At 48.9% G+C, this 26,224-nt stretch overlaps 1 protein-coding gene across 1 annotated transcript in view; it reads left to right on the forward strand.

Annotated features, from left to right (window-relative positions):
• Positions 1-266: 266 nt before the first annotated feature.
• The window catches only part of ASAP3 (ArfGAP with SH3 domain, ankyrin repeat and PH domain 3), a 33,801-nt gene continuing 7,843 nt past the window's right edge, over positions 267-26,224 (forward strand). The window contains 15 exon segments of the mRNA XM_021714317.1: positions 267-281; positions 8,880-8,952; positions 9,038-9,183; positions 11,314-11,388; positions 12,524-12,573; positions 21,898-22,009; positions 22,244-22,329; positions 22,760-22,835; positions 23,017-23,103; positions 23,258-23,367; positions 24,284-24,353; positions 24,677-24,764; positions 25,937-25,985; positions 26,075-26,222; position 26,224. The exon segment at position 26,224 is cut by the window's right edge and continues 182 nt beyond it. Of these exon segments, the coding sequence (XP_021569992.1) occupies positions 11,359-11,388; positions 12,524-12,573; positions 21,898-22,009; positions 22,244-22,329; positions 22,760-22,835; positions 23,017-23,103; positions 23,258-23,367; positions 24,284-24,353; positions 24,677-24,764; positions 25,937-25,985; positions 26,075-26,222; position 26,224 (907 nt within the window). The 5' untranslated portion in view covers positions 267-281; positions 8,880-8,952; positions 9,038-9,183; positions 11,314-11,358.

A 26,224-nucleotide genomic window follows, 5' to 3' on the forward strand; every position in this document is an offset into this window, starting at 1 on the left:
AATTTAACCTTCTTTGTGGACATCAGAGTCAAAGGTCACAGGAGCCAGGATTCAACCCCCTCACAAGATAACTCCTTTTTTTTTTTTTTTTGAGTTGGAGTCTCACTCTGTCACTCAGACGGGAGTGCAGTGGCCACTCCTGTCCACCACAGCCTCGACCTGCTGGGCTCTGGTGATCCTTCCGCCTCAGCCTTCCAAGTAGCTGGAACTACAGGCGCGCGCTACCACGCCTGGCTAATTTTTGATTTATTGTAGAGATGAGGTCTCGCCAAGTTGCCCAGGTGGGTCTCAAACCCTCAGGCTCAGACAATCCACTCACCTCGGCCTCCCAAAGTGCTGTGATTACAGGCTGAGCCACCGAGCCCGGCCAAGATAACTCCTTTTTAACGTCAGAGCCTCATTGACCGCCCCCGTCCCCACCACATCAGCTGTACTGCTAGTATTAATTGATTGAGATATACGGGAAAGGACAAAAAGGAATTCAGGCCTTGTCTAGTGCCAACCAGTCTAGGCTGTCCAAAGGAGTCCAAAGGACTTTCTAAGTTCTGACATGTCCCTCACACTCTGCGTTTTACTCGCCTTTGCCCACTGCCTGCCCAGGCTCTTGCATGGAATCATTGACTCTTAGCTTTGAAAGAAATCTAATAGTCATCCATTTTAATCCAGAATCCAGTGCCTGAATCACTTCCATGAATTCAAGAATGCTTTTTAAAGGTTCTGTGGCTTATTGATCATACAGCTGCACATCTTTGGAATGTGGTCAAACTAATTTGTGAAACATAAAAATTGATCTGTAGTGCTCACTGTAAGTATGGCTTCAAAGGCCCTGGTAGTGACTGCATGGACCTCCAGGCTGGAAATGAACAAGGGAGTTAGAGGCCAACAGTTTAGGTCCTGGGTCTGCCTTCTGGCTATATGAGCTCAGGCAACGTTCTTCACCTCTTTGAGCCTCATTGACTCATCAGCCAGATGGGAACAACAACAACAGCAAAAACGACTGCCTCACTAGGATGCTATGAGTCCAAAGTGGTGGATGTCAGACTGCCTTACAAACTGTACAAGTTTTAGTTTGCTTGCATTTCCAGTGAGACCTGGGGCAAGAAATTCTTCTGAGCCTTTGTTTTACAGCCTGGAAAGTGAGGAGGTAATGTTAGCTTATCTCTAATATTCTGTGATTTAGTCTCTCAAGAGATATCATGGCCCAAGTCAAAGATAGAAAATGGTTTTCCATCTCTGTGCCAAGTCTAGTTTAATTGCTAGAGGCTACCTGAAGAGCTATCTTAGCAGAATGATGAGCCCAACCCTGGGTCAGTGGGAAAAAGACTGCAACTGATAATGATGTCTATAATGGTCATGGGATGACATAAAAGTGGTATCCATGAACCATATTATAATGGTCCAAAGGAATGAATGTCTAATGGTGAAATTTAATCTATAGCTCCCAAGGCCTTAGCTCTAGTAGCTCTGCCCCCTTGGCTGAGTTGTCATGGTAACCCCAGCTGGCTCTGAGGAACCTTGGGAATGAAGAATGGGTCTATTGATGGGTTCTGACCCAGGAGGGGAGCACACAGAAGGCCCATCCAGGCAGAGCAGTGGGCATGGCCTAGTGTCTGCTATCTGTGGTCTTTTGCCTGCAGAGAACACAAACCAGAGAGACAGAGCATGGTGCGTGCGTGTGTGTGTGTGTGTGTGTGTGTGTGTGTGTGTGTGTGTTGGGTCAGGGTGGGGGGCACAAAGGGCAGTGCCAGCAGCTGGAACTCAGGCCTTGTCTAGGAACCAGCCAGGCGAGGCCACCCAAAGGACTCCAATGGGCTTTCCAAGTTCAGACATGTCCCTCACACTCTGTTTCACCTGCCTGCCTAGGCTCATGCATGGATCCATTGACTCTTAGCTTTGAAAGAAATCTCATAGCCATCAGTTCTAATCCAAAATCCAGTGCCTGAATCACTCCCTAGCACCAAAGTTTTTGAATACTTCAAGTGACAGAGAGCTTACTCCTTTCACAGGGTGGCTTATTTTTCCTTAGGAACATCCTCTGTTTGAGCTGAAATCTATTTCTCTCTTCCTAACTTCTGCTTCTCAGTCCTGGGAATCCTTGCCAGGGCCAGCCTGAACAAATCTGTTTTCCCTACAGGAGAATACCCTTTGGAGTGTTTGTAGTTGGGGTCCTGCTGCTGCTGTCAACCTTGATTTCTTTGGAAGAAGAAATCAGAGGTCTTCCTCTGTTCCTCCTCTCCCTCCCCTAAATTTGGGAGAGGTGGTGGAGTTGGAGTTTAGGTTCAGAGGCAGATCCAGTCCCAGGATCAAAGAAACCCCTCCCCTAACCTTTGTGGGGCAGCTTGGAGATGTGGCCTTCCTGGGCTTAAATTATGACTCTGCCGCGGTTCATCACTGAGTGACCTGGACATGTCCCTTCCCCTGGCAGCTTCATCTATAACATGGAAATAGTGATGCCTATCTCAAAGAGCAGCCTGGAGAGTGACAACAAGCATGGCCCAGAACAGGCGCTTGGGACATGTTCCATCTTGTATCCTGTGACGGCCCAGTGGCAGATATTTTGTTGTGGTCCCTGTCCACCTGTGGTTCCCACATCTTGCTGAAAAGGATGATTAGGGGGCCGGGGGCTGGGGGAGGTATGTTTAATTAGTTTAAGGAAAGTTGAGAAATGTCGGAATCAAATTCGATTTAATTTTGAAATCATTTAGCCTCCTGACAACCTCATGTGGTAGGAACTATTATCATCCCCACTTCATGAATGGAGAAACTGAGGAATAGAGGTCATATAGCAAGTGCCTAATGGAGCTAGAATTCGAACGCAGGTAGCTTGGGGCCAGCCCCACACTTTTAGCAGTGATAATGTGCTGTACCTCTGAAGAGAGGAATTAGATCAGTGATTCTCAAGCTTCAGTGTGCATCGTAATTTCCTGCAGGGCTTGTTCAGCCTCAGGTGGCTGGACCTCCTCCCCCACCCCCCTGGCTTTCTGATTCAGCTGGAGAATTTGCTTTTCTAACAAGTTCCCCTTCGATGCTGACGGTGCAGGGATCCCACTTTGAGAATCACTATATCGGGTCAAATGGGCCCGCCTGGATCCAGAACCTGATTTTTCCCCTCTAATCCATCCTGCCTCAGGCATGGGGAATGAGGGCTGACCTCACACAGAGGGAGAAAACAAACCAGGATCATAGGATCATACTCATATTTTCCAAGTGCCTCAAGCCTTGCCTCATGCTGCTGTGTTTGCAGTCTCATTAAGCCTCACCCTAATTTTGTAAGTTAAGCAGAGAATGGATTCCCCGCCCCCGCTACTAGAAAATCCATTTTAAAGAAGAAAAGGTTTAGAGAGCAGGCTGGGCTAGTGTCACCTGGGGTGATGGTGCTGGGGAGGCTGAGGCTGAAATCCGGGCTCCTGACTCATCATGCTGTGGCAGTGTCATTACAGGAGTCTGGAAGCCTCTCTGCCTTTCCCCAGCCGCCTTCCTTTCCCCAAGCTACTGTCAGGATTTCCTCCTTAAAACTGTGTTTCTTTAGTTTAAATCTTTGAGCCCCATTTTGCCAGAGGGTAGGTGTTACACCCCAGTGTGAGTGATGTTTAGATCTTTTCCCAAGAAAGGGGTAATTAGAATTCTCCCCTTTTGGTATTTCCTTTGGGCACTTGCATGTTTATATGTCTGTGGGCCTCTTGAAGAAAGCGGCCATGTCTTATGTGTCCCCAGCAACTGGCACCATGCCTGGCTGAAACAGGCATCAAGAAATGCTTGTTGAAATGAATGAATGAATGAATGAACTCTGTTCCTCTCCTTGCCCATTCTTCCCAGAGCAAGCTTCTCTCCTCTGACAATCCTACCATTTATACCAAGCACTCCCCCGCCCTGCCTCACATTAGTCTTTTAGTTTCTTTTCTGCCTGTCCAGTGGCCAGAGTTAAGCGTCACAGCTTAAGGGAAACCTTCCCTGTTCCCCTCCAGCAGACACAGCTCTGCTTTTCCTGGGCTCCCAGGACCCTTTCATTATAGCCCTCATCACACTGCAAGATAATTGTCTATTTATACTGGCCCTTTCTTCCTTTAAATGATGATGTTCCTGAGAACTGAGACTGTGTTTTTTTACACAGGGTTTGAACACGTAGCAGGCACTCAGTTACTAGTTGAATGAATGAATGAATGAATGAATGAATAGCTGTATGATCCTTGATTGCCAAGAGTAGTAGGGACAGGAATGGTATCTGACTGGGTAGCTGTTTCCTGATATATGTCTGACAAAGGCATCAAGGAATGGTTCCTGGGTGATTAGGGTCACTTGCCTGCCTGTGCCAATGGGAGCTAAGTTCAGCCACAAGTGACAGGTTACTCAGTACAACAGTGGCACAAATAAGATATTTCTCAGGCAACCACTTCGGATCCCTTCCCACTGTGGGAACTTTTCTGCCCTCTCAATAAGTCCTGCTTTCTCAAAAAAAAAAAAAAAAGGAAAAGGAAAAGATATTTCTCTTTCATATAAAGGAAGTCCACAGTTAGCAGTCCAGGGCTGATAGGGTGGCTTTCACCAGAGACAGGGCTTCTATTTTGTTGCTCCACCATCCATAGCAAATGGCTTCTACCTCATGGCCCAAGATGATGTCTGAGCTCCAGACATGACAAATGCCTTCTAGCCAGAAGAAAGAGATGACAGATGGTACCCTTCCATTCTTCAGTTTTAAAAACTAGATTTTATTTTTTAGAGTAGTTTTAGGTTCACAGCAAAATTGATCAGAAAGTACATAGAGTTTCCATATGTGTACAGCCTCGCCCATGGCCGACATTCTGCACGAGAGTGGGACATTTGCTTCAACCAATGGATATGTGCTGACACATCATTATCACCCAAAGTTCATGGTTGACCTTAGGGTTCACTCTTGCTGTTATAAAGAGCTTGAACAAATGTATAATGCTGTATACCACCATTACAGGAACTTACAGAAATGTTTCACTAAAAATATTCACTAAAAATCCTCTGCCCTTCACCTGTTCGTCCTCCCTTCCAGCCTTGGGCAACCACTTGTATTTCACTGTCTCCATAGTTTTGCCTTTCCTAGAATGTCATACAGGTGAACTCATATAACGTGTAGGCTTTCCAAATGGGCCTCTTTCACTTAGTAGTGTGCATTTAAGTTTCCTCCATGTCTTTTCATGGTTTGCCAGTTCACTTCTTTTCAATGCTGAATAATGTTCCATTGTCTTGATGTACCACAGTTTGTTTATGTTTCACCTGCTGAAGTCCATCTTGGTTGCTTCCAAATTTTGGCAATGATGACTAAAGCTGCTATAAGCGTCCATGTGCAGGTTTTTGTGTGCACATACGTTTTCAGCCCATTTGAGAAAATACAAAGGAGCATTATTGCTGAATCATATGGTAAGAGTATATTTAGTTTAGTATCTAAGAAACTGTCAAATTGTGCCAAAGTAGCTGGACTATTGTGCATTTCCACCAACATGAGAGTTTCTGTTGCTCCCCATTCTTGTCAGCACTTGGCATTGTCAGTGTTTTGCATTTTAGCCATTCTAACAGGTATATAGTCCCTCCCTTCCTTTTTTTATAAACCACTTTATTGAGGTATGATTAGCATGTAAAAAGCTGTGCATATTTAATGTATACAACTTGATGAGTCTGGGAATATCTCCCTTCCTTGTAAGATACTTTCTAGAAGTTAACAAATGAAATATCCAGCCTGGCTCGGTGGCTTAGCCTGTAATCCTGCGCTTTGGGAGGCTGAAGTGAGTGGATTGCCTGAGCCCACGGGTTCAAGACCCATCTGGGCAACTTGGCGAGACCTCATCTCTACAATAAATCAAAAATTAGCCGGGCGTGGTAGTGCACGCCTGTAGTTCCAGCTAATTGGAAGGCTGAGGTGGAAGGATCGCCGGAGTCCAGCAGGTCGAGGCTGCGGTGGCCGGGAGCGGCCACTGCACTCCAGTCTGGGTGACAGAGTGAGACTCCAACTCAAGAAAAACCAAAAAACAAAAACAAATGAAATATCCATTATAATCCATGGACCACATAACATATATATTTAATCACAAAACAGTTAGCCACAGTAGTGGCCAAGTGGCCATCTGAAAAAGCAGGACTCTTACTGTTAAGGAAGAAGAGAGAGTGAATGCCGGGAGCCAACCACCAAGTCTCTGCCACACTGCAGGGAGGAAAAATTCTCCCAAATCCACTTAAGCACTAAAGAGAATTTGTTGGGTGGTTCACAGCTAATTCATAGAGGCCCAAAGACATGATATGAGGAGGGGCCTCTTGGCCAGCAGCATCTGGAAAGTTGTAGAAACCAGGGTAGCTCTTTTTTGCCTTGCTGTGGCAGCATGGGTCTCATTTGCATCTTTCTACCCATCTGCTTTGTTCTTTTCTCTCTGCATGTGGCAGGAAAGATGTCCCAGCTTTAACCTTTTTAGTCAGTTGCCTAGCTTCTCAGAGCCCAATTCCAACGTCCCTGGAGAGAGAATCTGATAGGTCCAGCTTGGGTCAGATGTCCAGTCAACCCTGGCTAGAACACAAGGTGGCAGGGACCCACCTCTTGAGGGAAGAGGGGTAGTTTTCAGAGAATGAGTGTCATGGGATGGAAGATGCCTCAAAAGGTACCTAAAGCATGAACATAGTCCTTTCAGGTCTATGCTAGGCACATGAATCTGCCCTCTAGGGGTTTTGGAAATCTCTTTGGAAACTGTCCATATGTTTAACCTGCATTGTCTTTTGGAGTGAAGACTTAACTCCTTAAATTAATCACCATTTAGCTTTCCAGGTTTCATGATGGGGATCAAGGGATTTGGTGAACACAGGCTTCTGTTTCCTCACCTGGGTTTTGGGGAACTATAGAGATGGCCATGTTCTCGCCTCATCTTTGTCTCTTTAGTAAGAAGCATCTTATTTCTTTAGCCAACTCAAATTGAACGCTCTTGCCTCAATCTACCTGATTCCTTGACTTTCTTTTTTCAGTCCTGGGATACGTCTCCACTGGTCCCAAATATGAAGTGTCTTGAATTCATCCATGGAAGGAGAATGTTAGGTTTCTCGTCCCTATGGGAAAAGTACCCAGTGGGCATGGAAGTTCCAAGAGAAAAAAAAAAAAAAGGAAATGTACCCAGAATTTTCTGGACTTTTCTAGTATCAGCAGCTGCTGATGATAGTGATCATGATACTATTCTTGAGGACATACGCTGTGCCCAGCACCAAGCTAAATACCATATGTGAATCATATCGTGCATACAAGCCTCATGATAACCCTAAGGTTTAGGCACTATTTACCCTGTTTCCAGGTGGCTAACCAGGAAGGTCAGAGAGAATAGGCCACTTGTTCAAGGTCACATAGCAGCTGAGTAGAGAACCTTTCCCCTTCTCCAGAGCCTCCCCACATGCCAGAGGCCTCAGAGAGTCCTTGAGTATTACTGAGATCCTTTGGAGACACTATTCTGAATGGGTTTGCTAACTCTTGCCATGTTGAAGAAACTCTTCTTTGGAAAACAAACTTATATCCCATTTTCTGGTCAGTTACTGGACAGAACAGCTGGGCTGGGGTCAGGGTGAGGCACCCCTGCAAGCCCAGCTCTACTGCTGCCCTGCCATGTGACTCTGGGCAAGGCCCTCCCCTCTCTTGTCCTCAGTTTCCCCATCTGTGGCCCTGTGTTCCTCCCAGCTCTGACATTCTATACTTTCAAAGTTAATGGTACACTTCACAAGGGCTTTGTGAGGTTGCCAGCTTCCACACCCTGTTGAAGGAGGGAGTGCGTCTAGGAAGTTTCACATCTAGGCAGAGCCTACCTGGGGGTGAGTTCTGCATCTCACCATCACATCTCTGGCCTTCCCCACAGTCTGATATTTGTTCTGCAGTCCCTGGGATTTAGGGCTACCTGATGTCATCCCACCAGTTCTCCCCAGTAGGGGTGGAGAGTGCTCCCTCGACCCTCTCTCTTCTCGCCAGACTCTGGTATCTGAATGCCTCCATCCCCTCACTACCTGTGGCGTCCTGGCCTCTTCTTCCTTGTCCTCACATGACTGTTAACTGAGCCTGGGATTTAGTGAACAGGTGTCCCCTGTCTGTGTCTTGGGGAAGCACAGAGATGTCCATGTTCTCTCAGTGGTCTTTTACTAAGCATTTTGAACACATTCATCAAATCAGTAATCCTCTTAGCAAATCCATGTGTCCATGCCCATCTTGCAGTCAAAGCACTCAAGGCTCAGGTAAGTTAACAGATTTGTTTAGTTGACACACTAGCTAGTGCCAGTGCTAAGATTCAAACCCAGTCCTGCCACACCCTGCCTTCAAATAGCTACATTTACTTGGTCTGCCCTGGAGTTGGGAAGAAAAGTCCACAGTCTTCCTGGAGTAGTATGACTGGTCTTTGGTTTCTGTGGGGCCTGGATGGAAGAGGGTGGTCTTTTTTGATTTGGTGAGGGTTACAGGGAGACCCTAGGGAGGAGTTCCAAAGGAAAGCAGAATTCAGTGTGTGTGTTTGGAAGGTGACATCGTGCTGAAGAAAGCACCCTTTTGGCTGGGCTTGGTGGCTCAGCCTGTAATCCCAGCACTTTGGGAAGCCAAAGTGAGTGGATTGCCTGAGCCTGCAGGTTCGAGACCAGCCCGGGCAACCTGGCAAGATCTCATCTCTACAATAAATAAAAAATTAGCTGGGTGTGGCTACACGTGCCTATAGTTCTGGCTACGTGAAAGGCTGAGGTGGAAGGATCACCAAAGCCCAGCAGGTTGACTCTGGGGTGACCGTGAGCGTGCCACTGCACTCTAGCCTGGGTGACAGGAGTGAGACTCCAACTCAAAAAAAGAAAGAAAGAAAGAAAACATCCTCTCCTGGTGCAGCATCCCTGAACCTCTGCCCGTATGTGCTTCCCAGATCCTGGAAGGAGACCAGGCCATCCTGCAGAGAATAAAGAAGGCTGTGCGGGCAATCCACAGCTCCGGCCTTGGTGAGTGAGCTTGCCTGCTCCCCAGCCTGGCCAGCCCCTCTCCCAGTCCCAGCCTGGAGCTAACTCTGAGCTCCCGTCCATGCAGGCCACGTGGAGAATGAAGAGCAGTACCGAGAGGCCGTGGAGTCCTTAGGCAACAGCCACCTGTCCCAGAACAGTCATGAACTGTCTACAGGCTTCCTGAACTTGGCTGTGTTCACCCGCGAGGTGGCCGCGCTCTTCAAGAACCTGGTGAGGCCCCTGTTCCTCCCTCTACCAGCTCTCAACCCAGGCTCAGGGTGAATCTAGTGGTTTTAAGAACCTGACGGGGAAAAGGTCGGCTTCCTCCCTTCTCCCAGTTTGCCCTTGACCTCTGACCCATGACCTGAGGTCCCTTCCCAGCCCTGACCCACCTTTTGCATTCTTCTTTCTAACTTCCTTCCGAACTCCTCTCTCTCTGTTCTCTCCTCATCATCCAGAAGCAGGGGGTTCTCAAAGCAGGAAGAACCTCATTCAAGAGAGGGTTCCCTGGAGGATCTTTGGCTGAGGGAGGATGAGCTCAGGAGTTCTTGCCTTCATTGCACTACTGCTGCCACCGCGTCTCCTCACCCCCTCTTATCCTCTGCTTTCCCAGTCGTATCTGCCTTGTCCTCAAATCCTAGAGCCTGTCCTCGCCTCCACAAGCCCCTAGGCCCTTGCACATGTCCCGGTGGCCTCAGGTTGCTTCCTGAGGGGCTCCTAGGTGGCTGCCTCTTCCTCGGTCCTTCAAGTCCCCACCTCAATGCCACCCTGTGACACCAGCTCTTCCCATCTGTGGGCACGGTTCTCAGTACTGCACATGTGTTAACTCATTTAATCCTGGTGCACAGCTCTGTGGGCCTGGCATTACTGCTGTCCCACTCTACAGGCTAGGGCACAGAGGTTAAGCAGCTTGCCCGAGGTCACACAGCTGGGTCTGAACTCAGGCTGTCTGGCTCCAGAATTCAAGCACAAGCCTGGCTGTGCTGCCTCCCGGGAGAGGCAGTGTACTCTAAGCACCTGACCTCAGGCTTTGACGATGGCTTGGAATCCCTGCCATACTGCTTTCTAGGATGGGCCACCCCATCTGCCTGAGCCCCAGCTCTCATCTGTACAACTAGGATAATCCTGGTGCCCACCTCACAGAGCGGCAATGAGAATTAAGCAAGTCGAGCGCCTGTGCCATAGTAAGCGCTCGGTAAATATTGGCTAACGTTGCCCTCTGCCATCATATCTCTTGGCATAGCAGTGCTTTGTACACTGTCCTGCATGCAGAGACCTTCAACAGCATTTGAATTCCACTGAATTCATGTCCTCCTTTGTCCTTAACTCTTTTCACCCTGTTTCAGTCAGACCAGTGTTTCCTGGGGGTCTGCTCTCTGGTGGGCATTGTAGAGTCAGACATTACCTCAGGGAGCCACAGTCTGGTCAAGGAGACAAGAACTGAGGAGTGAACTGACATCCAGCAAAATCAGCAGTATGGCATGAACTCAAGGCCCAGCGGGCGGGGTCAGAGCCCAAGTACTGCCATCGTTCTTAAAAGGGGAGATCAGCATAGCCTACGGGACAGGGGTGGCCAGGAAAGGCATCCTGGAAAACGGGATACCCAAGCTGTTACCTTGGAAGGTGGGTAGAACTATTAGACCTCTTTGGGTTGCCAAATGACAGAAACCCAACTCACTGCATTAAATTTTAAGAAGGGAATTCATTGGTCCCTATTATGGGAAGTTCAGGGGTACAGCCGGCTTTTGGCTTTTTCTTCTTCCTTAGATAGTTCTTGTCTGTCTCTGCCTAGTGGGCAAGGTGGCCCAACAGGCCTAGATGCACATCTCACCAAGAGAGAGACTAGTCTTTCTCCCATGACCTAGGCGGGAAAATCCCAGAGGGGATTTTCCCCTCTGACTGGCTAGCCTGGGTTATGTGCCTGTTCCTGATCCAATCTCTCCAGCCTGGGGATGGGTGCTCCTGTTAGCTATAACTCCTGACCACAGGGAAGGGGTTCCCACAGGAAAGGGAGTTCTATTGCCATTAAAGGGGAGACGAGGCACTCAGACCCAAACAACAGATGTGCACTACAGGGTGAATGAGAGAGTCAGAAGGGAGAAGGGAGGGTGCTCCTGGCAGGGGACAGAGGCGGGGCTGATCGCACTTGCTCCTGGAGCAGTGTCATGATGAGGCTGGAGTCATCAGGGAAGGGGCTGACTCCAACACCCCTTGACCTCCCCCCTTCCATCCCTCTCTCCTCCCTGCTTCCTTTCCCTGTTGCTGTCCTTTGCCTCATGATGCTTCACCATACCCTGTGTGCTTTGGGGCTGGACGAGTGCTCACCTGGGGCGGGGATGGGGGGGTCTCTGCTTCTTCCAGGTTCAGAACCTGAACAACATTGTCTCTTTCCCCCTGGACAGTCTGATGAAGGGGCAGCTGAGGGACGGGCGACAGGTGAGTCTCCGTGCAGGGAGTGGTGGGGGAGTGGCATGAGAGGGACAGGAGGGAGACCATAGGGGAGGCCAAGAGAGGGGGCTGTTGAGGCAGGAGTGCTGACCCCATAGAGTGGACACTTGGGAGGACTGGAGGACCTGGCTGTGGGGACAGCCTAGGACAGCTGGTCTGCCAGGCCCCTCATGTGAACTACCTCCTGAAACTCTTACCACCAGCTGTGAGGGAGGCACTCAAGGTACTCACATGCCTATTTTGCAGTTGAGGAGTTTGAGACCCAGGGAGTTAGGTAAGCTGCTTATGGTTGACGTGGCTGGTAAATGGCGAGCCGGTGTGGGAGTCCCAGGAACCTGAGTCCCATCCTTGAGCTGCCCTCTCTGTGCCTGGCAGCCCTTGGCTGGATGCAGAGTCGAGCTCAAAGAAGGTGACAGAATAATCTCCCTGGCAGTCTGCCCCAGACAGCCCAGGGGAAGTGCTGTCCTCCCCCCCAGAGGGTTCCCTCCCTGCCCTAGCACCGCCAGGGAACCACCCAAACCAGACAGGCAACTTTTTCACCTTGGAAGCCAGGGCTGTTCCAAAGGGTGTGAGCAGCCTAGCTGGAGGAGGCCCAGGCAAGCTAGGCCAGGAGTCAGCCAGGTTTCCTTGGCTTACTGTGTGGCCCTGGGTAGACTTCTCAACCTTTCTGTGCGTATGTTTCTTCACCTGTGCCCTTCTTGGTAAGAGAATGATCCAGTGCCAGGCAAGAGGAAATGGTGGGTTAAAGTTAGAAGAGGAGTTTGACCTTCATCCTCCCATCCTCATCTTCATGGCTGATCTTTGTCTTCTGAGCAAGAAGACTCGGTAGAGCCCAAAGACCCCATACCCTAGCCCAGGGCCCCCCAAACTTGACTGAGTCTGGGTAAATCTGGAGGGGAAAAGATCAGCTGGGAGAAGGGGCTCAGCCCCGAGAAATATGTCAGCTGAGTCTATTTGAGGGGGCAGGTTTGCAGTCAGGGTCATGGGGCAGGGGCTGGCTAGAGAATGGCTCTGATCAGCACAGGGGAGCATGTGAGCTGGTTCCCCTACAGGCCGCCAAGTGTCCTGTTTATTCCAGAGCTCAAGCTTCCCCTTGGGCAAATTGTTCCTTTTTAAACCACAGGATTCCAAAAAGCAGCTGGAAAAGGCATGGAAGGACTATGAAGCCAAAGTGTAAGTGCCCGCGGCTGCCCAGGTGATGTGTTGTCGGCGGGGGGAGTGGGGCGCACAGGGCAGTAGTGTTTTCGTTGCAGCAGGAGGCTGGATTTCAGGAAGAGCTGAAATGCTGCCGGAAATGTCCCCAGAAGTGCATGGCGCCTCGCGCTGTGAGGGCATTCACAGGGGGTGGTTTATACCCAGGTCTGACCAGACTCTGGGGGCTGGGCCTCAAGACCACCAGAAGGGGTTAACTGTGAAGGGACCTCAGGATGCTGCTCTTGGAGCCCATCTGCCTGGTGGCGCCAGATGAGACAGGGGTTGAAAGAAGCTGCTGATTACTGAGCACCTCCTTGTGCTGGTAATGCAGTTCTTACAGTCAGTCACCCAGTCCTGGGAGGAAGGTGATTAGTATCACAGTGACCAGAGGAGGATTGGAGAGTCAGAGAGGTGAAGTCACTTGTCCAAGTGACACAGCCATGCTGTGAGGCAGAACTGGAGTTTGTGCTTCTCATTCCTCAGTGCCAGGTGGTCTCTATAGAGAGGGAAGGGGGGGTCCTGTGTCCTGTGTGCACCATGTCATGCTCCAGATCTCTCACCGGCAACTGGGGCATCATGGGAACAGAAGGAGCCTCGGCACCCAGTGACCCACTCTTGCTGAGCAGAGGCTGCCGGGCTCTGTCTTCTGGAGATTCTGTCCAGGTCCAGCCCTAGCCCTATGCCAGGACCCAGCCAGGGCCATTCCTCAGAGTATTGTGTGAGCTTTTTTTTTTTTTTTTTTGAGTTAGAGTCTCACTCTGTCACCCAGACTGGAGTGCAGTGGCCGCTCCCGGCCACCACAGCCTCGACCTGCTGGGCTCCAGCGATCCTTCCGCCTCAGCCTTCTGAGTAGCCGGAACTACAGGTGCGCACTACCACACCCGGCCAGTTTTTGATCTGTTGTAGAGATGAGGTCTCACCAAGTAGTCCAGGCGGGTCTCGAACCTGCGGGCTCAGGCAGTCCACTCACCTCAGCCTCCCAAAACGCAGGATTACAGGCTGAGCCACCGAGCCTGGCTTGTGTGAGCTTTTTTGTAAAATTTTGTTTTCTCTTGCATTTTGCCAAAGCAATGCGTACTTATGGATAATTTAGAAGATATGGGGAAGTAAAAGAATCAAAAATTTCATCATCCTTAGGAGAGGATTAGGTCATGGGGAGGGTGGGTTTGGTTTGGTTTTTCTTTTACAAGGTATGGGTAATCTTGTCATTTAAAAAAGGGTGGGGTAGGAAGAATCTACCAAACAGCAGAAAAATCCTTAGTTTCCAAGCCTAAAGTATTAACGTTTTTCTAAGAAATAATTTCACACAATTGAGATCGTAACAATCTTGTAATCTCCTTTTTTTATTCAAAAATATATTGTGACCATCTTTGTACAGCATTACGTCTTCTGACACGACATCACTTAAATGGGTGCACAGTGTGCCAACTTATGCATAGAATCCATAACATATTTAATCTGCCCCACCATTGGGGGCACATCTTTGGATTTAAATATTTGCTCCTGCCCATAATTATTACTGTAGGATCAATTCTAAGAAGTAGATCCTGGAGTTTTTAATGTTCCTCCAGCTCCCAGTGCCACTGTGTCCTCCCCACGTCTGAAGGAAGCTGTGGGCATAGATCCTGTCATGACGGGTGTGAGTGCTGTGTAGCCATCCCCGTGGGGCTCATCCCTGCCTGTGATGAGGCACAGCCATCTGCTCTCACTCGAGGCCCAGAGACAGGTAGAAATGCAGGCTGGCCTTGCCTTTATGATTTAGTGAATTACCCTGACTAAGCCCCTTAGCCTTTGAGAACATTGTCTATCAAATGGAAGGAATGTGCCCTACTCTGACGACCTTTCCCCAAATAGGTCTGCTTCTCATAGGTTTCTATATTGAGCTTTCCCATAAGATTTCATTTATAGGCAAGACTCCATTTGTTGGAGGGAAAGGGAGTCTGGCTGAAGTTATTAGTGTATAGTTGATGGGACCTGGACTGGTGCTGATGCAGTGTTCTTTCTGCCACATGGTCTCCTAGCTCCTACATGGAGCTACATCATTTGAGCAGCCTATCCTGGCACAGGTGACTATGTATGTTTCTTTTCACATGGACTCCAAGTATAGCCAGATATGAGCGAGCCAAAAGTTGCTATGTAATTCCACCTCCTTCTTACCAAACCAGTCTGAGCGGCAGCTGGAAGGGCCCAGAGCCCTGATAGCATCTGGGAGCCTGATAGCAGCTGGGAACCTCACCCCTGGCTGTTCCTATAGGAAGAGGGCTCCCTCTCTGTGTGGAGCTGCTGAGAAAGGCATTATACTGGTCTGTTTCCTCATCTGGAAAATAGGGCCAGTAATACCTCACAGGGTGAGTATGGTGATGAAGTAAGCACAGTGTATAGAAAGCACCTGGCACTTCAGTTCAACAAGTATTTATTGACCATCTCTCTGAGCCAGAACTGGGACCAGAATAATACAGAAGAACTGAGAGGCAAGTAATAATGGCTAAATAATAATAGCTAACTGAGACTGCTGAGTAATAATAGCAGCTTACGAGGGAGACCCAAAAAAACCTGGAATTTATTTATAAAAACTTGTGTACTTATTCTTACATGTTTAAACTTTAGTCACCTTAGAAGTAGTCTCCAGCCGGGCTCGGTGGCTTAGCCTGTAATCCCGCACCTTTGGGAGGCTGAGGTGAGTGGATTGCCTGAGCCTGCGGGTTCGAGACCTGCCTGCACAGCGAGACCTCATCTCTACAATAAATCAAAAAATCAGCCGGGCGTGGTAGCGCACGCCTGTAATTCTGGCTACTCGGAAGGCTGAGGCAGAAGGATCGCCAGAGCCCAGCAGGCGAGGCTGCGGTGACCGGGAGTGGCTACTGCACTCCAGTCTGGGCGACCGAGTGAGACTCCAACTCAAAAAAAAAAAAAGAAGTAGTCTCCATTTGATGCAATACACCTATTGAGACACTTTTTCCACTGCTCAAAACAGTTTTTGAACTCGTCAATTTTGATGCCATTTAGTGCTTCTGCCATTTTTTGTTTCATCTCTTCCACATTGGCAAAACATTTCCCTTGGAGGACTTTTTTTCATCTGGGGAAACACAAAAAGTTGCCCTGGGCAAAATTGGGTGACTAGGGAGGGTGGGGCACAGGGGTCATGCTGTTTTTTGGTTAAAAACTGCTGAACACTAATCGTGGTGTGGGCAGGTGCAGTGTCACGATGGAAGAACCAGTCACCTGTTTGCCACGACTCGGGATGCTTCTTCCGCATTGCCGCCTCTCACAGCAATGCTAGCTGCTACGCTGATGCCAATGGTTCCTAGAACACTTACCTAGCAGGGCAAGCCTGAACTACAAGAAGCCTGCCTTCCAAAAATAAACTGGGTTTTTTGGGTCCCCCCCTCCTTGTATGCTTATTAAGAATTTCCTTTGTGCCAACCACTGGAATAAGTTCTTTATATCTGTTATCAGGTTTATCCCCCAGCAGGAAAATGTATACATAAGTAGTGAGGAAAAAAACCACCTCAACCCCTGCCTTAATGGATCTCCCTGATTTGTAAGACAATACGAGAGGTGGCTCAATGAATAATTAAAATACAAAGTATTAGTGCCATAGCAATAATGCTAGCACAGCAGTGGCAGAAAAAGCAGGTAGTTTTGTCTGAATGGAAGGAAGGGTATTTGGAAAAGGCATCACAGAAGAGGCAGCACTAAGCTTGGCTCGAGGTGTCAAAGTCAGTGGGTGCATGATTCCTTTTGAGTCCCTTCCTCCCCTATCTCCTTCTTCCTACACCCAGAGTACCTGTTCCCATCCCATGAAGAACACTAGACTTGCTGCAGTCCCCTTCTGCGGTGATCTCAGTCTTTTTAGTAACTAGCACTTTTCTTTTCTTTTTGAGTTGGAGTCTCACTCTGTCACCCAGGCTGGAGGGCAGTGGCACACTCATGGCCACCGCAGCCTTGACCTGCTCAGGTAATCCTTCTTCCTCAGCCTTCCAAGTAGCTGGAACTGCAGGTGCGTGCTACCACGCCCAGCTAATTTTATATTTATTATAGAGACGAGCTCTTGCCAAGTTGCCCTGGTGGGTTTTTTTGTTTTTTGTTTTTTTTGAGTTGGAGTCTCACTCTGTCGCCCAGACTAGAGTGCAGTGGCACGCTCACGGCCACCACAGCCTCAACCTGCTGGGCTCTAGCAATCCTTCCACCCCGGCCATCCAAGTAGCCGGAACTACAGGCATACGCTACCATGCCCGGCTAGTTTTTGATTTAAGTTGCCTGGGTGGGTCTCAAACCCGCGGGCTCAGGCAATCCACTCGCCTCAGCCTCCCAAAGTGCTGGGATTACAGGCTGAGCCACTGAGCCTAGCCAGTAACTAGCACTTTTCACCCACGATTTCATTTTATCCCTTCTACTGCAACTGCGCTTCTAAGAAATATAAGTAATTCTAACATTTGAAATGTTTAAAAACATTGGTGATCCTTTGAGGATAGGGAAGGAATGGGAGTTGTTTTCTGAGGGGGGTAACATACTCTAGCTATTAGGTCATCTCAGGATGATTATGTCAGACTTTGTAGGGTAAAATCTCTATGAGTTATAGCCGAAGGACAGAGCTGTGGTAACTGACAAAGCCATGCACAGTACTTCACAGCTTATCTTTACCCTGAACTAAGTAGCTCCATCTTTTAATCTCAACTAGAATTTTTAAAAATAAAATAAAGTCTGGGTGCAGTGGCTCAAGCCTGTAATCCCAGCACTTTGGGAGGCTGAGGTGAGAGGATTGCCTGAGCCCAGGGATTTGAGACCAGCCTGGGCAACTTGGTGGGACCTTGTCTCTACAGTAAACCAAAAAATTAGCCAGGTGTAGTGGCTCGCACCTGTGGTTCCAGCTACTTGGAAGGCTGAGGTGGAAAGATCACCTGAGCCCAGTAGGTCGAGGCTTCGGGGGCCATGAGTGTGAAACTGCACTCCAGGCTAGACAACAGGATGAGACTCCAATTCAAAAAATAATAATAAAAATAAGGAAAAAATGAGAAAGTGCCCTATGCTTAAAAAAATACCTAAAAGGGGTCACCAATAGGTATTACAATAATATCATTGCCATTATTAGTATTGTCATAATCCTGCCATTTATTGAGGGCTTTGCATGTGCTAGGACCTGTACTTGGTGTTTCCCATGTGTTATATCATCCAAGACTAGGTATCATTATAGTGGTCCTCCTTGTCCCCAGGGCATATGTTCCAAGACCCCCAGTGGATACTGGAAATCAAGATAGTACCAAACCATGTGTATGTATATATATATATATATATATATATATATATATATATATATATATATATATCACATTTTTCCTATACATACATGCCTATGATAAAGTTCAATTTGTAAATTAGGCACAGTAAGAGATTAACAACAATACTGATAAATAGAACATAGTTTGTTTTTTTTTTTCTTTTCTTTTTTTTTTGTTTTGAGTAAGAATCTTACTCTGTTGCCCAGGCTGGAGTGCAGTGGCATGATCATGGCTTACTGCAGCCTTGACATCATGGGCTCAGGCAATCCTTTTGCCTCAACCTCCCGAGTAGCTGGGACTACAAATGTGCACCACCATGCCTGGCTAATTTTTTCGAATTTTTCTGTAGAGATGAGACTTCGCTATGTTGCCCAGGCTGCTCTTGAACTCCTGGGCTCAAGCTATCCTCCCACCTCAGCCTTCCTTAGTGCTGGTATTATAGGCATAAACCCCTGCACCTGGCCTAGAACATGGTTTCTACTGAGAAATCTACTTTCTAAAAAAATAGAATATAGTAGCATCACTACTCTTGCACTTTGGGGGCATTATTAAGTAAAATAAAGGTTACTTGAACACAAGCACTGCAATACCACGACAGCCAATCTGATAACTGAGAAGGCTATGGAGTGACTAATGGCAGGTAGTGTAGACAGTGTGAGTACACTGGACAAAGGGATGATTCATGTTCTGGGCAGGATGGAGCAGAAAGGCACAGGATTTCACACGCTACTCGTAATAGCATGTAATTTGAAACTTAAAAATTGTTTATTTCTAGAGTTTTCCTTTCAGTATTTTTGGACAGAGGTTGACAGTGAATAACTGAAACCACAGCAATCAAAACTACAGATAAGGGGGACTACAGTTTAAATGGGAAACAAGCTTAGAATTACTTATAAAGGTTAAATGAAGAGCTACCGTTCAAATCCAGAATCCACATTTCTAGCTCCTGTACTATATTGTGGTTTGCTTTTTGTCCATTTACTCTGGAGTAAACATCTTTCCATGTCTTACAGTCATCCCTTGATATCCATGGGGGATTCCTTCCAGGAGCACCACAGATACCAAAATCTGAGGATGCTTAAGCCCTTTAGTCAGTCCTCTATATCCTCCTATTCTGCATCTACAGATACAAAGGGCCAACTGTATACTGGAGTGCCAAAAAAATGTATCCACATCTTTTTTTTTTTTTTCCTGAGTCAGAGTCTCACTCTGTTGCCCAGCCTGGAGTGCAGTGGCATGCTCATGGCCACCACAGCCTTTATCTGCTGGGTTCAGGTGATCCTTCCACTTCGGCCTTCCAAGTAGCTAGAACTATAGGCATGCACCACCCCCACCTGGCTAATTTTTTGATTTATTGTAGAGACAAGGTCTCACCATGTTACCCAGGCTGGTTTCGAACCCGTGGGCTCAAGCAATCCTCTTGCCTCCACCTCCCAAAGTGCTGGGATTACAGGCATAAGCCACTGCACCTAGCTTGTATCCACATCTTAAGAGATATTTTCTATGTATTACTTTTTCAAAGTTGAATTGAGTTACGATAGCAATGTGTAGCATGGCATTCGCTCAAAAGATAGCATTAATCTTTTGTTATCAGTATATATTGAGTATTACACTTTTAATACAGTTTTTTTCCTTTCTTAAAATAGGTCTCTATCCTTTTTAACAGCTGCATAGTATTCCTACATACAAGCACACCATAATTTGTCTAACCACTTTCTACTGATAGATATTTAACTTTTTTTTTCACTACTGCAAGACATGGTAACCGTGTATACCAGGGGGTCCCCCTCCTCCTTCCCAGCTGATGTCAGTCAGTCTCCCACCCACCTTAGCAAGCTGCTGGGCACTGCTGCTGATATACTTCCCAGCCATTGCTCCCCTCTCTCCTGCTCATCTTCAGATTCACAAAAAAAAGCATCTGTCCTGACCCCCTCCCCCAAGCCCCCCTCTAGCACCCTTCCACAAACTCCTGCTTGGGGTATAGAAAGCTTTAAGAAACAAAAGCCTCTTCTTTAAAAAAAGAAAGAAAGCGTGCAGAGCCTGCTCTAGAGCAATTCTGGGGACATTTCTGGTTGTCACAACTGGGGGGATGCTACAGGCAGCTAGTGGGCAGAGGTCAGGGATGCTACTAAACATATAAACCATGGGACAGCCCCCAGTCCCCCAGACAAGAATTATTTGGCCAAAAACATCAGTGTTCCAAGGTTGAGAAACTGTTCTACAGGTCTCCAGGGACAGATTCTTCATATTAACATTATCCCAGAGGTCTAACTTCAGTAAGGCCCAGAACTTTAGAGCCAGAAAGGACCTGAAAATTATTGGAGGTTATTGCTTCCTCATTTTATAGAAAACTGAGGTCTCAAAGGGCCTGTAATCATAGCTGCCATGTCTTCTGTATGCTGATGTCTTTTGCGTGCTGTATCGTCTAGGTACAGATAAGGATCCCCATTTTCCAGATGAGGAGACTGAGGCTCAGAGAGGGGAACTCATGCAACTAGTAAGCAGCAGAGCCTGTATTAATCCCACTCTGTCTCTGTCTTCTCTGCTCAGGGCTGGCGCCCACTTGAGAGCAAAACTGTTAAGCAAGACATCTCCTTGACGTGGGCTTCCTGGTCACATGTACCCAGCCTGAAATGTGGAAATACTCTCCGGGCTGCGAGTGGGTAGTCTTATGGGCGTGGGATTTCCAGGAAACCATTTACACACAGATCCACCCATCCCCAAAGAGGGAAAACTGCCAGCCTTTGAGGGGGGAGACCCAGGCTATGCTTAGCTACAAGGATAGGAAGACTTTTCTGACTCCACTTAAAAGAACAATACTTGTCGAAACTTTAAACAGGAATCCCCATGGGCTCTAAAGAATGAAGGCATTTTAGGCTGGGCTCGGTGGCTTAGCCTGTAATCCCGCGCTTTGGGAGGCCGAGGTGAGTGAATTCCCAGAGCCTGCGGGTTCGAGACCTGCCTGGGCAACTTGGCGAGACCTCATCTCTACAATAAATCAAAAAATTAGCCGGGCGTGGTAATGCTCGCCTGTAGTTCCAGCTACTCGGAAGGCTGAGGCGGAAGGATCAGCAGAGCCCAGCAGGTCGAGGCTGCGGTGGCCGGGAGCAACCACTACACTCCAGTCTGGGTGACAGAGTGAGACTCCAACTCAAAAAAAAGAGAGAATGAGTGAGGGCATTTTGAAAGAACTCAGAAACAGTAAGTCAAATACCACACGTTCTCACTTCTAAGTGGGAGCTAAACAACAGGTACACACGGGTATATAGAGTGGGATCATCGACATTGGAGTCTCCAAGGGGTGGGAGGGGGTAAGAGATAAGGAACTGGCTCTTGGGTACAATGTTCACTATTTAGGTGATGGTTACACTGAAAGCCCAGGCTTTACCATACGCAACATATGCATGTGATAAAACTGCACTGTGCCCCCTAATCTATAAAAATAATAAAGAATGAAGGCGCTTTGTGGTCTTCTAACCCACAGGGTCCTGTTTACCCTAAATCTCACCTGGCCCTCATTTGAGCCCATCACCTCCTTCATAAAAACCTTTACATCCTTCCCCTGGCTCTTAGGATAAAGACCAAGACCCTTGATGTTGTCTGGATTAGGCCCTGCACGGTCTGGCCCCTCTTCACCTCAGCTGGTACCACCCCCTTCTCCATCTCTGTCCCCATCACACCTGTCTGGGGCTGTCACACGGTCCGATCCTCCTTTCTAGCCTTAGCTTCCTCCAGGTTAGCTTCTCAGGCCTCAGATGTCACTTCCTGAGCAGCCACAACGAGGTCGCATCCCCATTTTCTCTCCCAGAGCTCTCTGCATGGCTGCGATTTGATTCATGACTTTCTCTCCCACCACCCTGTGGATTCTCTGAGTTTGCCTTGTTCACCATTGACCCCATCCACCACACAGCTGGCCCACAGGAAAGCCTTGTGACCACACGGCCCCTCGCTTGTGTATCCCTGGCAGAGAGGAGGATGTTGGGGGCTGATGAGAGTTGTTCAGGCCTCTTTCCTTGGTGTCTAGGGCCAGACTGGAGAAGGAGCGGGATCGGGCCAGGGTGACAGCATGGAGCCCTGGGGAGGTGGCCCAGGACACACAGAGAGAGCGGCGTGTCTTCCAGCTGCACATGTGTGAGGTAAAGGTGCTCTGGGGTGAGGATGTAGATGGGATGTGCCTTTCTGTCTGCCTCTCCTGAACCCTCAGGGGACCAGTCACAGGCTCAGCTCAAGTCCTGGCCAGATGATCCTGTGGGATGTCACCAAGGCTCAGACACGGCCAAGAGGATTAGGCTGGGGTGGGGCCTGCCGCCTCTTGTCCCCAGTATTTGACTTCGGCTCACCTCACGCATCTTGCCCCACCCTCTCCCCAGTATCTGCTCAAAGCTGGGGAGAGCCAGATGAAGCAAGGCCCCGACTTCCTTCAGAGCCTCATCAAGTTCTTCCATGCCCAGCACAAGTAGGTATCTCCCTGTGTCCCCACCCCTAGCCCCTCAGTGTCACGGATCAAGGCCCTTCTCTAGGGTCTGGCAGACCTGCAAGGTCTCTTTGGATGTCTGCACTTCATTGGCAATGCTTTCACAGCTCCTCTTTCTGGAGTGCTCCCTGTGTGTCACATATAAGTACCAACATCATCTCAGTAGCCCAACACCTCTGGAGCAGCTTCTGTTATCCCTTTTTACAGATGAGAAAACTGAGGCTTGTTTGCCGAGATCACAAAGCTAGTAAGTGGGATTGAACTCAGTCAGGAGAGATTCTTGTCCTTGACCATCAGACTATACCGCCCGGAGGTGCCCAGTAATCCTTAGAACATCTTCTCCCACACTTCTGGCTTCATCTCTCATTTTCATCTCTCTCTGGACCCTTTTTTGGCCTTTGACACATCTTAGCTTTTTCCAAGATGGCTGGAAGGCTGCTCAAAGCCTGTCACCCTTCATCGAGAAGTTGGCAGCCTCAGTACATGCAGTAAGTCGGGCCTCACCCTTGGGCAAGTGGCCGAGCCCCCTGTCCTTCCAGGGCAATCTGTGGGTGTGGAAGAGCTGGCTGCTGCCCACGGAGTGAGGCTGCTGCCCTGCTACCCTGGGTCTGGGCTCTGCACCTGGCACATTTGCTGGCTGGTGATGGGTTCCTATCTTCTGTCCCACAGCTGCATCAAGCCCAGGAGGAGGAGCTGCAGAAGCTGACCCGGCTCCGGGACTCCCTCCGAGGGACGCTGCAGCTTGAGAGCAGAGAGGTCAGCTCCTGAACCACCCCCAAAGGAATGCCCTCCCCAAAGCCCACCATGGAGAGAGGGAGACCCACAGGGTCCCTGGAGAAGCCTGCGGGGGCAGAATGGGGCTCTTCCCACCCAGATGTCCTCAGGTCCCCTTTGCATGTCTGAGGGACAGGACCACCTGGGCCGGAAGAACTCCGGAGGCGGCTACAGCATCCACCAGCACCAAGGCAACAAGCAGTTCGGGACTGAGAAGGTGGGCTTTCTGTACAAGAAAAGTGATGGGTGAGTAATAAAGACAGCCTAAATAACCTGCCCAAAGTTATGTTACTGGTAGATGACAGGTTTGGAGAAGCTGCCTAAAGGGTCTGTTTTTATCATTTGTGCATTCCCTGAAGGTGGCAGGACCCTCCCCTCTGGCCATGCAAAATCATCAAGTCCTGGGTTGGCCAGGACACCCAGGAATGTTGACTGCTAATGGTCACTGGCTGTTCTTAACCTACAGAAGAATCACAGCTACTAACACTGAGCATTTACTGTGTTTTCACTCTTAACTTTTATAATATACTGAACATGCCTAGGCATGAAAGTGTTGACTCTACCTTGCTCTTTGGTGTGGAAAAAAAAATCAGTCTAAAATGCAAGGGCCCTTATGGGATGCATTCATGTTGCTACTTACTAATCAGATTTTACCAGAGAAGTATAACTTTGAAAAAGAAACCAATGAATGTTTACCTTGGTTAATATGGTAAGTAGCTTTGGATTGTGGATTTGCTCATTTTATTTTTGGGGTCTCAGTATTGACCTTGCTTAGTTTAACCATAATTTATCAGTTGTGGTCAACAGCCTGTGCCTCTTCTCGGACTTGGGAACTCCCTAAGGTTGCAAGCTGTGTCTCTTCATCAGACTAGAAGCTCTCAGAGGGCCAAAGTCACATTGTCTCCTTAGAATAAGTATTCCCAGAGAGTAGGGCTGTGTTTCTCCCTTAGACTGGAATCTTCCTAAGAGCAGGACTGGGTCTCCTCGGTTGGAAGGAAACCCCTGAGAGGAGAACCCCAGAGTGAGGGGTATAGGGTCAGAGGGGGAAGAGGTCAAGAGATGTGGCTAAAAATCATACAAGTGGGGCAGGACTCTGTTCCCTGACACAAGGAAGTTGGGTGTGATCCTTGGGTCACTGTCTTTCTCTCCCTCTGGGCCTTAGAATTCGAAGAGTCTGGCAGAAAAGGAAGTGTGGAGTCAAGTATGGCTGCCTGACCATCTCACACAGCACGGTGAGGCCTAGACGCGGTGGGGTCTCTAGGCACAAGGGGTCTTCTCCTCCTGGTGTTCTGTACAGACACATGTCAAGCTCTCCCTCCAAGGCTGGCCCCCCGACCCAGTGCAGGGAACTGGAGACCCCTTTGAGAAGAAGGATGGGAGCCAAAGTGCCTAATCTGGTCTTGGGCTACACTCCACATGCTTTAGGTGCTGGGAGAGGAGAAACAAAATGGGACAGGATTATTATGCCAATTTAATAGATTGGAAAATGGAGGTCTAAAGAATTTGGGAGGCCCAGAGAGTAATATGTACATCCTTCACCTCCAAATTCCCACAGATAAACCGGCCCCCAGTGAAGCTGACCCTGCTGACATGCCAAGTGAGGCCAAACCCCGAGGAGAAAAAGTGCTTCGATCTGGTCACCCGTGAGTGGTTCCCTCTCCTCTCCCTCACAACTGCCCTGGGTTTCTCCAAGAGATCTGTCAGCTCCTGGGAGGCTTCAGTTAGAGGTCTGTGTCCAGTTCCACACATCATGTCGAATAGCTGCTACTGCAGGCCTCAGAATCCTCAGCCCTCAGACAGGCTTCTAAAGACTCCACCCCCACATCATGTTAAACATTACAGTGTACCCACTTTCCACATTAAGTGTGATTATGCAAATCACATTTGAATGGATTGGGTTCATCTGGGTTTTGAAATTATTATTCAAGTTTCTCACTTTTCATCCTTTGGAGCCTTTGGTGATAGGCTTTATGTGAGGGCAGGTACAGGCTGAGAAAGACCAAGAACCTGTTTTTAGGAAGCTCTCTTTGGCGAGGGTGTGATATGGGGACCCAGGACTTTAAGATGTGTGTGTAGGGGTGTCCAGAAGAGAAGTGCAGATATAGTTTGGTAGAAGATTAGAGAGAGGGAAGTCCTGCCCTGCTGTGAGGAATCAGGAAAGGCTGCTTGGAGGAGACAGTATTTCAGTTTAACCTTGAAGGACATGTAGAATGTAGAGTTTTGGGGGGAAGAAGAGGGGCATTTCAGGATTCAGGATGGCATAATGAAAGGCATGGAAGCAGGAGAATGGGTCCAGCCAGTTTGGCTAGAGTGGAGGGTTCATGTAGAGTGAGATGAGGCCTGGGAATGTCTCTTAAAGTTTTGGACCTTATTTCCTGGCAATAAGGAGCCATGGGGGTTCTTGGAGCAGTGGAGCATGTGATTGGAGCACAGCCTTGGGCACAATAGTCTGGGAGCTGGTACAGGCCCGGGAAAGAAGGAGATGGAAAAAGCAGGGAGACCAGACAGGAGGTTGCGGGGCATAGTGGGGTGGTGGCAGTTGGTTTGGAGGATACCCTGCCTCTGAGCTGGGTTCTGTGCCCTGGGAGACCTCCCCTGACGCTGGAGCCAGGGATTCACACAGAGGGATCCTACTCTGGAGGTCAATTCTGAGAAACTGCCCCTACTGCTGGCCACTGACACGATGCTCCCTCCCCACTCCTGGCTGGAGAGAGCCTGACCTGGCCCTGGACCCAGAGGTCTGGTGGGGGCTCCCTGGGCCCTGGCAAGGCCGGCAGGATTTCTGTGGGCCAGGTGCCGCCTTCCCTCCCGACAGACAACCGGACGTACCACTTCCAGGCCGAGGACGAACATGAGTGCGAGGCGTGAGTGCCCCCTCGACCAGTCTTGGGGCCGGGACAGGGGAGCCTGGTCTATTCCCGCCGCTCAGCCCCGCCCCGCCCAATCTCCGCAGGTGGGTGTCAGTGCTGCAGAACAGCAAGGACGAAGCCTGGAGCAGCGCCTTCCTCGGGGAGCCCGGCGGCCGCCCGGGGTCCTGGGCCGGCGCCGGGCAGGACGGAGAGCCCCAGGACCTCACGAAGCTGCTCATCGCCGAGGTGAAGAG

The sequence above is a fragment of the Carlito syrichta genome, unplaced genomic scaffold (assembly GCF_000164805.1).
Source record: "Carlito syrichta isolate Samal-C Ts95f unplaced genomic scaffold, Tarsius_syrichta-2.0.1 Scaffold305620, whole genome shotgun sequence".
Taxonomy (NCBI): Eukaryota; Metazoa; Chordata; class Mammalia; order Primates; family Tarsiidae; genus Carlito; species Carlito syrichta.